This window comes from Scedosporium apiospermum, assembly GCF_000732125.1.
Source record: "Scedosporium apiospermum strain IHEM 14462 chromosome Unknown SEQ_SAPIO_0165, whole genome shotgun sequence".
Taxonomy (NCBI): Eukaryota; Fungi; Ascomycota; class Sordariomycetes; order Microascales; family Microascaceae; genus Scedosporium; species Scedosporium apiospermum.
The window spans coordinates 381,264-396,580 of NW_015971866.1; the positions used below are offsets into that span (position 1 = coordinate 381,264).

The 15,317-nt window shown below is 49.9% G+C and overlaps 4 protein-coding genes across 4 annotated transcripts; all 4 read right to left on the reverse strand.

Moving 5' to 3' along the window:
* Nucleotides 1-50: 50 nt before the first annotated feature.
* SAPIO_CDS10280 (Feruloyl esterase B) lies at nt 51-997 on the reverse strand (the record flags this gene model as incomplete). Its single annotated transcript, XM_016783893.1, has 2 exons — nt 51-773; nt 839-997. The coding sequence occupies 2 exons, from the start codon at nt 995-997 to the stop codon at nt 51-53; spliced, it is 882 nt and encodes a 293-aa protein (XP_016638736.1).
* A 2,194-nt stretch (nt 998-3,191) lies between these two features.
* SAPIO_CDS10281 (putative feruloyl esterase C) lies at nt 3,192-4,132 on the reverse strand (the record flags this gene model as incomplete). Its single annotated transcript, XM_016783894.1, has 2 exons — nt 3,192-3,446; nt 3,518-4,132. The coding sequence occupies 2 exons, from the start codon at nt 4,130-4,132 to the stop codon at nt 3,192-3,194; spliced, it is 870 nt and encodes a 289-aa protein (XP_016638737.1).
* Nucleotides 4,133-6,831: 2,699 nt separating this feature from the next.
* On the reverse strand, nt 6,832-7,755 carry SAPIO_CDS10282 (uncharacterized protein; the record flags this gene model as incomplete). Its single annotated transcript, XM_016783895.1, has 2 exons — nt 6,832-6,945; nt 7,003-7,755. The coding sequence occupies 2 exons, from the start codon at nt 7,753-7,755 to the stop codon at nt 6,832-6,834; spliced, it is 867 nt and encodes a 288-aa protein (XP_016638738.1).
* Nucleotides 7,756-9,767: 2,012 nt separating this feature from the next.
* Nucleotides 9,768-11,325, reverse strand: SAPIO_CDS10283 (uncharacterized protein; the record flags this gene model as incomplete). The annotated part of the gene is made up of 5 exons (XM_016783896.1): nt 9,768-10,290; nt 10,374-10,678; nt 10,734-10,820; nt 10,895-11,057; nt 11,168-11,325. 5 exons carry the CDS (start codon nt 11,323-11,325, stop codon nt 9,768-9,770), a joined length of 1,236 nt encoding a protein of 411 aa, XP_016638739.1.
* Nucleotides 11,326-15,317: the final 3,992 nt, after the last annotated feature.

The following is a 15,317-nucleotide window of genomic DNA, read 5'->3' on the forward strand; positions in this document are numbered from 1 at the left end:
GCCCCTTTTACATCGAACATCACGCAAGATTTTTTTCTTCTTTCATACCTTCAATCCATCAGCCCAAAGAACCGAAGTGTAAACTCCTCATTTACAGGTGCTGTGTGTCCAACACCTTGTCCAAAGAAACCCATAACATTGGCTCCATTATCACCGAAGAGGATTTGGGTGTACGCCGCCGAGGGGACGCCCGTGACATTCTTGGTGTTGGTCTCGCCCCATACAGCCGACCATTGCTTTAGGGCCTCCACCGCACACTGCGGTCTGACAAGGAAATCCGAGTTACCATGCCAGATCTGCATGCGGGTCCGGCGGCCCTCGTAGCCAGGGTACGAGTTATGGACAAAGGCTGCCCACTCCTCAGGGGTATGCGTGAGTCCCTGGGCGCAGGTTTGGTTAGGCGACATAGGAGTTGCAGACGGAGCGCCAGCAAAACAGGCATGAGCAACACCGGAGTATGCAGAACCAGCCTCAAAGACGTCGGGGTACGAGCCTGCAAGCACGTTGGTCATCATGGCGCCTGAAGAGGAGCCCATGACGTATACATGCTCTGGGTCTCCGCTGTAAGTTTTAAGAGCGTAGTCCACCATATTGACGATGGCGAGGGCATCACCTCCCTTGCCATGTGTGAGGCTGCCTTCGCTCTGTACGTCCCAGCAGTTATTCATATTGGTAGTGCCGGGGTATATCAAGATGAATCCAAGCTGGTCGGCATAGGAAGGCATTCTTGTTCCCCGGAACCAGGAGGTTGCACTGCCGCCGCATGGGTGAAGCTATAAAAAGTTAGATTCAGTGGATGAAGTGTCACTCACGCTATCGCTGGAGACGGCCCTCTTACATTGACAATGATGGCCGGCGATTCTGTAAGCTTATCGGGCACATACTCGAACATCTGGATTTTCGTTGGGTTCTCGCCGAAGTTTGTAACTTGGGTTAAGCTAGCGCCAAATACCCTCGAAACGGCGGAGAGGACCACAGCCAATTTGTGAAGTGCCATTGTGGCTCTGAGTAGAGGATGAACAAGAAGAAGAAGAGAAGTAGACGGGCTCTTTAACCACGAGGGGCGCGTCGAAATGGCCAGTCTATAATTTAATGAGGGCTACTGGTTGAGAAGCCGAGCACACATTCTTTGTTCTGAGTCGATGTTTACTGGAACCCTTTTTATAATCTTGCTACAAGCGGTGCCACTTTTGGTTAAATTTTTGGTGAAATCTTAGTACACCGTTGAATAAATCATGGCTGATTCGGGCATACAGTTTTGGGTAAAATTCATATTTATGCGGCTGTGAATAAGCTCAGGCCTTCAGATTACTCCTTTCGTTTGTTACCCGCCATGATTCCTCGGAACAAGCACGTAGCGACAATTTATTTTTCATCTCGCATATTAACATCCGCCCTTTCAGCTTCAATACTCATTTGCCGTCCTACCATGCCGATGGGGAGAAGCGAAACCCGGGATTCAAAGTCGGCTTTCGATCCGGTTGTGATGCAGCCGCACCTTGACAGCTCGATACGAACCTAATATATAAAGTGACGCGTCGTTGGTTCGAAGTGCTTAGACGGGATTTTTGATGAGTATCCCGAGAATGATACGTCCAGGGCCAGTTCGCCTAATAACTGTGGGCACAGGCTGTCCGGGCTTCCACCGATTTATCATTCACGTAGTCGATACCACCCGACAGGTAAGGGACAGCGAGGAAATCACTGAATACCAGCCATTTTCCCATCTGGATAAATGCTTTGTAGGTGTGCCTCACAGAAAGTTCCAGGCGAAGGAATTCATCCCCCATATCTTAATGGGGTTTAAGTTCTCATCAGCACACCTGCGAGGGGTGCGGCTCGTCAATCACTATTCCCATTGTGCGTTTCCTATTAGCCTATGGTAACAGGAGTCTGTCGTCTCCGGACCCTGGCGTATGCATGCTACCCAGGTCCCACCGAATCAGGGACATCGACAGTTTCGAGTAAGTGTGCAGCGAGGTGGCAACGCGAACTGTTTGCTCCGGTCACCAGATCAAATGGTGACTGGTTCTTTCCACTACTAATAGCTTTTCCAAGCAAGTAGCCTTGATAGGCAATATCTGCGCAATATCGCCCGTCAACGACATCACCAAGTCTAGGTAGGAGGACCTAACTTCCCTTCACCAACCCCGGTTAGCTGCAGAATTGAGACCACGATTCCTATCTCGGCGATGCGACATGCGCACCAATGAACGTGTGAACTTTGATTTTACCCCTCCACTTAATATGTCGTAGCCGAACGACTTAAGGAGATCTCCTAAAAGAATAGGGTTTGCAGTCCCTCAAATATGAATGAGGTTACTATTTCCCGTGTCAAGAGCGCTGTCACGAGCAGATCTCAATTGATACACCGGCTTCCCGCTCCCATGGATAAGTTTCCCAGGGTGAACGAAATATAGCGCCTAGTGCCCATCATCCGCATCACAACCCTAAGTGGAATATCTTTATAATATATACAAAGGCGGACCTGGGGCTTTCATGTGGCTATTGCCTGCCCCGCCCCCCACATATAGAAATCATTACCCGAGCTAAGGCTACGCCGAGCCGTTTGGGATAGCCGTTTGGGATCTCCAAAGGAGTCGTAATAGCGTTCGGGTTAATCGATTGAAGAGGTGATCGCCTGTGGTCAGCCTGCGGGTCTAATGGGCTTGTTGGACAGAAGCAAACAGCACGCCATCTGGAAATTGCCTGGCTATGCTTGCTGATGTACCAGAAGTCGAACGGAAACGAAAAGTTCGCCCTGTTTAGGGAGCGGAATGAAGACGACCCTTCCATATCAGTGGATCTGCGGTCCCCTGATCAGCCAAGCCCACCACGGCAAGCCACGCGTTCGCAATGGTTTGGAACTGTCATCTAAGAAGTTTGGGGTGCCTGAGAACGTATGGTCCTCTGTGGTTTCAGTGCTGAGCATCTCGTGGCGGTCGCCATGATTCACATTTCCTCGCACCGAGGCTTGAGCACGATCATTTGAGTGTCTGCGGGCATTTTATATAGAGGACCCTTGGGAAGAAAAATCTCATTTGAAACCCCCGAGGAACGGCTATCTTTGGGGAAATCTCCTCTCCGTGACCGCGTTATAAATACTAGCTATTGTTTGGCCCCAGTAATCGCTAAGTGGAGAGTTCGGCTTTGATGAGGAAGCTGCTTTCCGTTCAGTGTCTTTACCCCTTTTATTCAAACTGCGACAAAAATTGCCAGAAGTTAGGTCCAGCCATAGGCTCACTATTACCTGCATCAGCATATCCAGGGGTGTGTGTGCCGTCAAATATGACCCAGGTAACAGGGAAACCATCGGCGCAGTCTTTATACTCAATCTTCGTAGCTTGGTTGCCGCTGGGTTGTGGCTCGGGAGTGACGGGGCTGCACCCGTTGGCCTCGATAATTGTATCACGGATAGCTCGGCCCATCGTGTCGATATTGAGAACCTACACGTTTGAAGATGGAGTCAGTTACCCATAAAGCCTCTGTTCCGATCATCTCAATACGCCGTCTATACCTGATCCCGGCTTCCGTGTTGCTGATACGTCGCGATAGGGCCTGAGGGCCTGCCTCCCTCGCACCCGGACATAGAGCCACCGCTAAGGATGCCAACGGCACGGAACTTGGATGCGCGCGCACAGGCGAGGGCATATGAGATTGCGCCACCGTAGCTAAAGCCGGTCGAAAAGCGAAGGCCTTGATCAACACAGAGCGCCGCTTCGATCTCCTCAATCATCGCGTCCACAAAGTCGATGTCCTCACCACCCACATTACCCCAGCCCATCATGTTAAATGCGGAGCCCGCCACCTGGCCATTGGGCGACACGAAGATGGCGCTGTTGTTGGCTAGAGGTGGAAGACCATAGTAGGGCTCAGTTCCCATGCCTCCATCCGCGATTTGCTGGGCGCTGCCACCGAGAGCATGAAAGGTGAAGATGAGTTTATACTGGTGATCCGGGGAGTAATTATCGGGCAATTTGAGGATATATTCTCGCTGTTTGCCCTTGACATCAATGGTGTGCTTTCCGGCGGTTAGCTGGGCGGCTTTGCCACAACCGGGCGAAGCCGTGGCAATGGCAGTGCCAATTCGAAGAGCAGCAACAGCGGTGAAAGTAGACTGAATGAACCTCATCCTGGAGATTGAGTACGCTATATGAGAAAGTGATGATATGAATTAGAAGATCTCGACTAACCGGGACCTCCCCCTTTTTATCACTCGGAAACTGATAGAGGATCTCCTGTTTTCTCCAATCTAGCACCCGACCCTCGTAGCCGATTAATGCGTGCCCTCCGGCTCTGCTGTTACTGGATCCGTTTTTTTAATTAATTTGACTGTGGTGGTGATCGTTGTGAATCGCTCAACATTTTGGGCAGGGGATAGCTGATTGTAAATCGTGTGAGGTCAATTCATTAAACCTGCTTATCAGGGCCCTGCCACAAGTCCTGGCTAATTTCGACAATAGCCGGATACCAGGTGGTTCGCTTGGGAATCGTGATCTTGAGCTGGTCCGGAACGGAATCTCTGGGAGATGGGCATGATCCAGGGGATATGCTGTGGCCGAGAAAGGGCTACGACACCGGCCCGGATATCGTCCTAGTGATCGGACACCAACCCGTAAATTCAGGGCTCTTTACTATAGTTTCCGAGACATATCTGACTAGCTCCTCAGCTCGGCAACTGAAATCGGCATTCATTATTGTTTAAAGAGAACCTGAAATTTTAAACGTCATATAGTAGAAACCACTACTACCTCTTTTTTATCGTAGTAATTGACGAAAGGGGGAGGTTGTTTCTTTAGCTTTTTCTCCTCTAATTTTCGCACATTCGCTGCTGTAGAGGGCTGTGAGTCGCAGAACTCGCTGGAAAGGTTAAGAACAAGGAGTGGCGTCACATCGTCCCCCCGAAGGCCGCAGTAGAGATCTACCCCCTCCCTCAAGAAGTGTAGGTAGCCCCCCCTCCCCGCGGAAGAGCAGAGGCAGGCAACGGTCTCGCATCCAAAGTGGCTGATCAGGCCTGTCACTCCGCATCCCTTGGTGTTCATTATGTATCAACGCCCGCAATCACTGAGGTCGCTAAAACCTGGGGATGATGATATTAAATCCCTCAATGCCGTTGCTTCTTTTGCGGCTCCGAGTGTGCTAATCGGCAACAGAAAGAGAGCTGTAGCTAGTATATTTCGAAACGTGGTTAAAGATTTAAATGGAGATGATCATGGAGGTTGGGATGTTCGTCGCGAGGGCAGAGGAGAATGGCAAAGGCGCGGAACCTCGAGCTGAGTCTTGAACCAAGTGGTGTGGGCGATTTTATACCGTGACACAGGATGGACTCACTGCCCCCCAGCCCGCATGCCTAAATCGTAAAAGGAAAGATGGCGCTCGGGGGTCGATGTGACTGCGCGGGCCGGAATCTAGCGCAGTGATTCCTCGTCCTTGACAAAGCTTCTTCGGGAGCCGAAAGCAGGCAGCAAGCGATAAGTGCTCGTTTCTTGGAGATAGGGGGCCCAACCGGGGCTTTGGGGTTTTGGCGCTACAAAGAGCAAGATACCTGTCATTATATTGCCTTGGCTGCAGGAGCTGAAATGCAGGACGAAGATGAAGGACCCAGTTTGTGGACGGAACAGCCTGATCACAAACACGGCTGACAATAATGCACCCGCAGCAGGAACATCGCTCCTCACTACTATTCTCTAAAACAACTTCATGTCGCCATCGACCAAACGCAGCCAGGCTGATAGCTTATAAACGAGACCATTTTCTTCTTACTCTGGGGTCAGAAGTCCGGCATTGTTTGGCGATGAACTTCTCAGCTGTGTTATCGACGGTTGCATGTATTTTTTTCAGTCCAACCCGTCCTTCAATTGGAAGTGAAGAATTCATCATCATCCATGCAGATGAGGTAGGCAGTCTGCTTTAAGGGCGCCAGGACGTGTTCACTCTTGACCGTGTAGCTCCATGACTAGCGGCCAGTGTCATCAGCCCCATTCTAGTTTCTGAGATTCCAGATAAAACCTGAGGGATCTGAAAAATAGCACGTCAATGACAGGACTCAGAATTGAAGTGCATGTTACCTATTCAGCGAGTGAAGTGAACACCGAAGAACGCTCATCGGCAACTAGTAATCCTGAGTAGAGAATTGGGTACACGGGGCTAGAGAAACATATGAGAGGAAGTGTTATTCGACCTCCTTTGAGAGAATGCTGGGCGGCTCTACCATTGTGTCCAACATCATGGACCATACCATTCTGCTGACGGCAAGGTATTTTTTAGCATTCTTCTGATTCAGACTACAATTGTAGTCATCTCACTTGATCAATCATGCTTCCCGCGTTCATTGTTCCCCCAGCCTCCACTTTCAGATAGGCAGCCTAGCTGTCACAGCTTGTCCGAACCGGCTGTGGCGCTGCTTGAAAGGCGCTTGGGCATCATCGTCTTGATCCAAGCTGCTTCGGTTTTCCAACGCTCTCTGGTATTCTAAGAAAATGCGAGTAGGGGAGTAAGGCATGTCCGTTTGTAAACTTCCACCCCGGACCTACACATATTTGATGCACATTAATGACTAAATCCTAAAGCCTAACATGCCCACTATCACGGAAGAACGGCGGAAACAGATCGCCGACATCGAGGCTCGGATCGCAAGCGAAGTCTAGTGGATCCAGAATAAGAAAAAAGAGCTTGAGGACACTATCAATGTCTCGGAATCTGCTCGGGACCAAATTTCCCGCGGTGTGTCGAGCTCAACAAAGAGGCGAGGCAAGGGTGAAACGGTGGGTAAGGATCAGACGACGGAGATGTACCAGAAAATTGTTGAAGACTTCGAGAAAGCTATCGGGGCTAGGGAAAGAGGTCTCGACCGGCTACGGGCTGAGAAACGGGCCTTGGAAAGCTACGAGCAAGGGGCTTGATGCAGACGCGGAACGCGGCTCTCCATTTAGAGGGGATCTGCGCCTTGTTGCAGTGCCTTTAACTGTTGTTCTAGTTTTCTCATCCTTTCAGCCAACTTACAGGCAGCCTTTGCCTCTTTGTCAGGCACAAATAATCCATTATCCTTAAGATACTGTGCGTATTGCTCTGAGCGTTCCACTCTCCGATTGACTTCCCGTGCGAGTTGTCATTCTCATCATCTTCGAAAAACCGTGGGATCACTTCTTGCTTAGGTGCCGCGAAGAGTCTCGGATACAGGGTCCGGTAAAATATGGCAATCAGCTGAGAATGGTGACGTAGCAGCTCGGCAATAGGAAGTCCTACGCGGCTCAGCAACTCGAAATCCCATTCCTCTGAAAGCAGACGACAGGCGCCCGACGTGTCAGCTTTAGTTAGGAGGATCTTGCGGAAATGAGCAAACTCAGCGCGGCCAGTCACAAACAGTGGTTCGCGGCCTGCGAACCAAGATGGTGGCGTGAAAAGTTGTCGGGGGATAGAGCCTGTCCACTCCCAATCGATGACAGCAAGGATATTTAAATCATCATCCACGATGATATTTGGCCACCTCAGGTCTAGGCGAGATAGAACAAACGGTCCACTCTCCCAATGGGGGTCAATGAACTTGAAGAGCTCTTTCTTCAAATGCTCGAGCGCAAAGCCCTCCAGGTGGGCTGTCTCCAGGGACTGTTCGCTCATGGGCAACTCGTATGCTTCTGTCATCACACGCAACTGGTGAAGGTAAACGATGGCAGAGGAGAACGCGGCCTGGGGAGCAACAAGCTGGCATCCTTGGACCTGCACCTCGTTAATATGTATAGAGGAAAAGGGTCCCATTACGAGATTATCACCCCACTTGGATCTGGCATCAGGGACCCTGCGGAGGAGAATTCAAGCTGGCGCATCTGAGCGAAGATATCGATGAGTTGTGAATAGAAATAGTCGCGTCGTTCCCGGGTATCAGCTGCCAAGGACTGCACGTCAAGCGGCTGTCCAGGCACGTAGTCCATGATAAGCTATGCCTTTGTCGTGAACGGATCTTCAGTCAAGGCTTCACCCCGACCGAACCTGTGGACACAGGGTATCGGGATCGTAGTCTTGTTTCGAATGTAACATGACACGTCAGTTACCATGGCATTAGCTTGCGTATCGCCAATTGATTTACCGCATGGTGGCCACCTTGCTCTACAGCTTAGCCCAAACGTCATGGACGGCAGATCCGATTGGAATCCGCTCAACCCACCGCACACCATCATCAAGAAACTCGACGAAGAAGCAAACGTTGAAGCTGCCGTCGCTGTGACGGAAAACTTGATATAACTTCTTATTGTTATGATAGGAGGCAAGAGTGCAGATGGAATCTTCTTTAATGGAATCGATAATTCCTTCTTCCTTGTGTCTCGTTGTTCGTATGTGAGAGGGTAGACCTGTTCGGTTGAGTTGCAACCGCGGAATTGTCGCGTGGAGCCAATCAACCGCAGGGTCGCATTCCATGCAGCGGTTAACTTGCTAAAGAAGAATGTAATCCGTGATACGAAGAGTAAATGGCCAATTATACTGAACATTTCTACATAGGATAAGCGACGAATAAATGGACAAGTAAATTTGGGCGGTAAATCGATCGCGGTCCAAAGAAACAAGATGTGGCCTAGCACCCAGTTTCCTCTCCTATTCGGCTAATCCAAGGATGAATGCTCCCAAAGGAGGCAATTCATTCTTAGCCTCAAAATGTGCCACAATCTCAGAGAGGTCGTTGATGGGGATATCCGGCAACAGGCAACAGCATGGGAATTCATAGTGGGTCAGTTGACTCAGTTGGGGATGTTCTCGTAGATGTGGATTTTGGGGGGAATTCGATCGATCGATATGCGTGATAATGCATGTTTCATTGGCGCTCTCATCAACAAGTCGTTTAGGGCCAAAGCCAATGCTGTATAGATCGTCCAAAAGGTTTTGGAGTCTTCTGTGCTTCCCCAGTGATTCGGGATACTATTCCCTTTGGACACCAGTCATGTGGCCGCGTTCAATGTACACTGACAGTCGCACAAAACTAGGAAATGCTCGCCGGTTTCAAGGCGACCCTTTGCGATAATGATGACAAGGTTGCTTTAGGGTAACCCTTGCTTTAACGCCCTTGATCCAAAGGAAAAGAAAAGGTTTTATAAAAAGCAGAAGAAAATCTACCCAATAATTTCCCAATGCGAAAGGTTGACAAACCAAGCTCCCCCGAAGACAGACTCATATCCCGATAAAGTTGCTTAATAGATTTATTTAGTAAAAGTGAGTTCAAGTAAATGAATGTGCGATTAACAGCCCGAACCCGGTATTCAACTATTGATGTTGATTTTAGCTATTAGCTCGGCAACTGAGCCGGCACCACGTTTCAGGAAAGGTCGCTGACGCGGCAACTCACCCTTTGACGTTCAGCTTCTATAAGAAGGAACGTGCTGTCACTTTCTCGCTTAGTCCAGAGGCTTGGGGTATTCCCCCAAGTGAGAGAGGAGAATATAGTAGCAATATACTCCGGCTGAATCCCGAATCCAGACCCACTCTTAGACAGGACAATCTGGAAATGTGATTTAGGAGCAACTACCGATGCTGAACGATATCTTACTAAGATCAAGGATATGAGCCATCTTCGACCGTAGCAACTATGTCACATTTTCAGGAGAGGAAAATGCTAATCATTATCCTGTGCTTTCGAGACCCGATGATGAAACTTCGTGAATGATTGAATCATAGAAACCTAACTACATTTTGATGAATCGTATTGTCCAGCGAGCTAGTACGCCCACACAGTCTAGGTAAAGAGCTTAATGATGTGAGAAGAAAAGAAAATCGAGCGTCATTTACTCGTATACGTAGCAGAAAGGACCAGGACCATCAACAGAGCTAAGGAGATCCCTGATCGGGTAGACGACATCCGCGACGACGCCCAAGTCAACGGGGTCGTCAAGGGTCTGCGCCCTACCGCCGCCCATCATGCTCGTACCACCCTCCATAGCCATCCTCCTAGCCTCGTAATCTTGGGATTGCCAGATCGTCCAGATACGATCGATCATTGCGTGGTGGAGCCAGAACGACGGCTCGTTGGGCGAGATGTAGAAATCACCACCCGGATCACCAGCCACGGTGAAGTGGCCGACACCGTGAACGCCGGAGCCACCCTGCATGAAGTTCTGGAAAGCTAGGATAGTATTGTAGTTGGTGATGCTCTTGACGATATCTTCGGTCTTGCCGAAGTTCATGGCCAGGGTGTTGGTGATGTCGCGACGAAGGCAGCGGGGGTTGCTTCCGTAGCCGTTGGCCTGAGGGTTGCGTGCGGGAGCCGGCTGGACGACGGGAGACATAGGACCGAGGGTAACGACCATACTACAAAAAAAAATGTGAGCGCCAAGATTCCTTCGCTTCCTCTCAAACCTTCCTCATATGCGGGGGTGGGCCGCAGAACTTACTCCTTGAAAGGACCAGAGTCGATGCAACCACCACCGTTACCACCACCACCAAAGCCAAAACCACCACCTCCTCCAAAGCCACCACCTCCACCGAAGCCGCCGCCGCCACCGAAACCACCACCGCCTCCAGCACCACCGCCGGGTGTTCCGGGCATTCCCGGCATTTCCATCTGACGTTTATGTCTGTCGAGGCGAGTGTTTCGCTTCCTAGCCACGGGGACACCGTTTCCGCCGAGCGAGGTGTCGCTGCCATCGAAAATTGGGGAGGCAAGAGGATCCTCGGCCCAACGACCGTAGTCCCAGTACTGCAAGTATGTTAGAGAGTAACACTGTGGATGAGGGAAATTTGTGTTGGCTTACTGGCTGCGTTCCGTTGTAGCCACATTCGGTCCTCATGACGTTCTCCCACGCCCAGACGTAGTAGCGGTGCCACACGAGGAAGTTACCCTAGATGGCGGCATTAGAAACGGGATGGGTACGAAATCGAGAGAGAGTTTAGTTGACGAGATAAAGGGACGTACTGTTCCGTGGATGGATAGGGTTTGGTTCATGTGTACTACGACAAAGTCATCGTAGCGGTTCTTGGCACCTGGGAAGAGCTCGGGATCGAGCTTCGAGGGGGTGTCCAGAAGGCAGAGAACGCCGTCGATGTAAGCCTTGCGTTCTTCTTTGGAAATGTCGCCCCTAGGGTGATCGTTAATGAATACAGCCCCGCAGATGTACCTCCTCTAGGCAATAACATAGAGTTGGCGGATTCCCGATCCGTGTCGCTACCGATTGTAGATAAAACATACCATTCTCTTCGAACCTTCAGCTTGTCCTTGCTACACGTCGTGGACTTCTCCATCGCGGCTTCGAGAGCTGGCCGACCTTTATTCTCCAAATCGTTGACGGCATCGGCCGCAACGAGGCCCGCCAACGCCGCGGAGGCGATGGCCTTGATGAGACGCATTGTCTTCTTGTTTCCCTTTGTGTCCTGTAGGATACAAGTCACTAAGCTTTTTGTGAGGGGGAAAAGAAAACTTGGAGAGGACTGACGAAATCCACTGCCTCTTCGTTTCCAAGGTATGAGAGAACCAAAAGGTTAAAATAGGGACGCGGTGGTTCCTTTTATAAAACGGAGCCTGGACCGGAAAGCTACAAGGGACCGATATTAATACAGGCTGTCAAAATCGGATTTCACTTTAAAGATGGGATCAATTTTGGTTACGTCCCTCCGCGGGCTGTCAAGGTGCTTCTTGGGAGGCAATGACGAGCGCAGCTACTTAACTTTTTTTTCAAGGTCAAGGGTGTATAATAAAGAGTAACCAATCAAGTGCAGTGCGTTTTTCCTTTTTTTTTTTTTTTTTTTTTTTTTTCCTTCTGTTTGAACAGCGTGCGGAAATCATGGCCGGGCAAGATGCCGTATTTCCTTGTGTCATACAGTATGTACTACGCGTAGGGTGAAGACAATAGGCGGAATCAACCATAATTGGGGTACACTTGAGCTTGCTCAGGTTGGTGCTGCCCGCCGTAGATATCGCCCGCATCGCTAGGCTGTAAGACGTCGGCCGCCTGTCAAATAAAAAGGCTCCTTTGGTTCGTTCCGTCTCACTACATAGGGTCTGGGCCTGGCTATTGAGAAGTTGCTTTCTTCCGCCGGGGAAACGCCACAGCACACCGCGCAAAAGCTCGATGGAGGAGAACATATAGAGAAGAGAAAGGAAAGAGAGGAAAAAAGAAAAAAAATCCAAATCAAGTATATTGGTTTGCGGGGTAGATTGGGGCCCACGCAAGAACTAAGCACTTTCGACTGGCCAAAGCCAAGACTCTCGTCGATATAAAGAAGTTAATAATAATAAATAAGACCCAAGTACCTCCCCGTTTCCCGGCTGAATTGCTCTTAGCTTACGCGGCCAGTGGTCGCGCACTTTATCCCAAAATCACACCTGCATGGGTCTACAGTGATGTTTCCGAACAGCCGAGATGGGCCAGGAAAGGTGAGAAAACTGTAGTCAAGGTGGGCTGGATCGTGGAAGACTTGGGGCGGACCAAACGCGTGGCTGGCATTATAAATTGCGAGCCGGATATCGGTGATATTAGGAGAGCTGTCACCAGTCCTTTGGATATTAACCCTAATCTCCAAGGGAGTGTTTCGGATGTTGCGGTGGGAAATTTTGACAGCAGCTTCTTGAGATTGGGGAACAAAAGAACGAAAGAAATAGTGAATCGCCACCAAGGTAATCCATTTTCCAACGCTCACGAGTGGCTTACTTCAAGGTTCGTTACCTACCGAGCCCGTACTCAAAGATGACGCTTGCTCCATATCCGAGACCGCCGACCAGTGCAATCCAGGCCCTTTGAATTAATCTTCCGCCCTGAATTCTCAGCCCAGGGGCGGGCGACGGGGATACGGAAGTTATGGGCCCGTTATGAAGAACCACGAGGGTTAGATCAAGGCGTGTTTACCTCCTTCATAAACCCATGAGCTTTTTGCCCCCTATGCTGCCTATGTTGCCAAGTGTGGCCGGCCCTGCCATAGTGTAGATTGTATTACATCAATGATTCCCGCCCAAGGGATCCGGGGAAGTCCTCCGGCGATCGCAGACGTTCGCGGATCCGAGGAACCCCGGGATCCTAGCGACCGAGACGATGCCAAGCATTTTACCCGTTCATTCCTATCTTATCCTAAACATAACTAGGAGGGGTGGGAAATATTGCAGGTGGGTGATCTTGAGGTGGGTAGCCATTTCGGGTGTTGGAATCAGTAGTTCTTCAATGTTACTGGAAGCCCGAATCCTGTCTCCACCACCTCACTCTCCCAACGTCGTAGAGATTGAGCCCGAATTCATTTCATGGCCTCGCCCATTCCGTTTTATGGCTCCTCTATGCTCACTATATCGAAGATTAGATGTTGCCTCCTCAAGTTCGACCCAAGTCACGGGAGAGAGATGCACGCGGGCACTGGCCACCATCCCGCGTTCTGCAGACTGCCCACCACTACGCTGCCTTGTCGATTTTATAATTATGGTAGATCAACAATACCAATGGTAGATGTGGCGTGACGACAGAGCCTTCGCCGATATACAGGGATCCGAAGTAACTGCTCCGCGGAGCAGATTGCCACCCGGGAGCAGACACCATAGTACATGCGGCTGCCAACCAGTGCAAAAGGACCAGGTATTGCCACCAAATCTAATTTTCGGTGGCATTCAACCTGGCCGATATTAGTTGCATGGGGTTTCCTAGAATGTCCCTGGTGTTTAACGCTTTTCCAAAGTGAGCCGCACCCTGTATCCTAGTCTCTCACACCCTCTTTGTTCATGGTTTCTATCCCAGACCTGGTGAGACAATGACAGCTTCTCCCGTCGAGATTGATGTGACACCAAGTGTGGAGTCGGCAAGAATCAGCCGGTGGCCCTCCTCTCGGGTCCGTTCTTCTCCAGACAACCTACCTGAGAGGTATTAGATCCAAAATTGCGATTTCGCTGAGTGTTCGACCTTTAAATCCCCGGAAATTGTCAACCGGGGGAGGGGGGCTCTGGAGGCCAAGAATTCAAGATATCTGCTGATTTAACTCACTCATAATTGCTCAAGTCTCTAGCCAAGACTCCAGCCGACACCCGACCCTCCATTATTTGTTTCTCCAGATGATATCATCAATTGATCTTCCCAAATGTGTAGGCTTGTTTCTGCCCTGCCAAGTCGACTGTTAGTTTATAGAACCGAGGGTAGGAGATACTTGAGATAGGTGCGCGAGGCATTTGCTGACCCATATCCAGCTATTATCCTCTTTCTATAATTCGTAAAGAGCACCCTCCGTCTAATACCAGAGTTATAAACGTATAAAAACACGGTGAGTTGACGGAACTAAGCGTGCGGATGGGGGCACAACCAAGGGACAAGTAAGATATGCCAGATTAAGGATTTAGCCTCTCGGGACGATAAAAGGGCGCGGCCATGGGGAACTTCTGGAGAGAGTCAAAGAATGTAATTGATTACATTGCGAATAATGTATGATAATCGATGAACGTAGTCATCCAGGACCCTTCATCACGAGGTTTCATCACAATAAATTCCGTTATCCCGGCCGCAACCGGACCTGCAGAGTGGTTCTCGATTGCGGGAAAGTCCTGGTCCACATACGATTCAGGGCCGACCCGATAGATCAGAGCCCATCCTTCTTCGACTATTTCTATTGTTTGTTCGCAAAGAGAATTCGGACGTGGTTAAGCCTCAGCGTATTCGCTTTCTTTAAGACTTCGGTGCCAAGCGGCGGTAACTTTGAATCAGCCACCGAGAATCTTTTCAGAAAAAAAAAAAAAAGACGCTTACACATTCGTCCAAGCAGCTGTGGTATCAAAGATGATTTTGCACTGGTCGTATGAATCCTCGAGTAGTAGAATTGATTCGTTTGCTGTCTTGCTTCTTCAGCCATAGCGCGTACATGATTCTACAGCCTCAGCCGTGATATAAAACTGCGATCACATCCATTCGCATTGGCCTTTTAGCTCACTGCTAACGTCTAGTCCCAAGCTCACGATCTTGAGCTACAAGGGCTCGAGCTATTTTGGAAAGGGAAGGCTAACGTCCTTCACATCTGCTTCTTCGAGAACCCTGGGTTAATGCCCTTCTGTCATATTTATGGAGGCGAGTGCGGTGGGGGGAATTGGGGGGCAGTAGCAAGAATACATGGTCACGTCCGACCGGAAGATGGAAAAAGTTGTGGAATAGGCTCCTAAACGCATTTTGGATGACGGAAGTCCCGGATGGACATCGCGGCCCTCCCTCTGGGTGAAAGCGGCTTGGAAATGTATCTGAGATGAGATATAGGGACTCTACAACGGGAACATGAACGCAACGTGATAGAAAGAGCCCGATTCCAAAGGGGTGCACGGGGAATGTAATGCCACATAACACTAGAAGAGTGTACATACTTATCCAACCAAGCATTCCTACTACCAG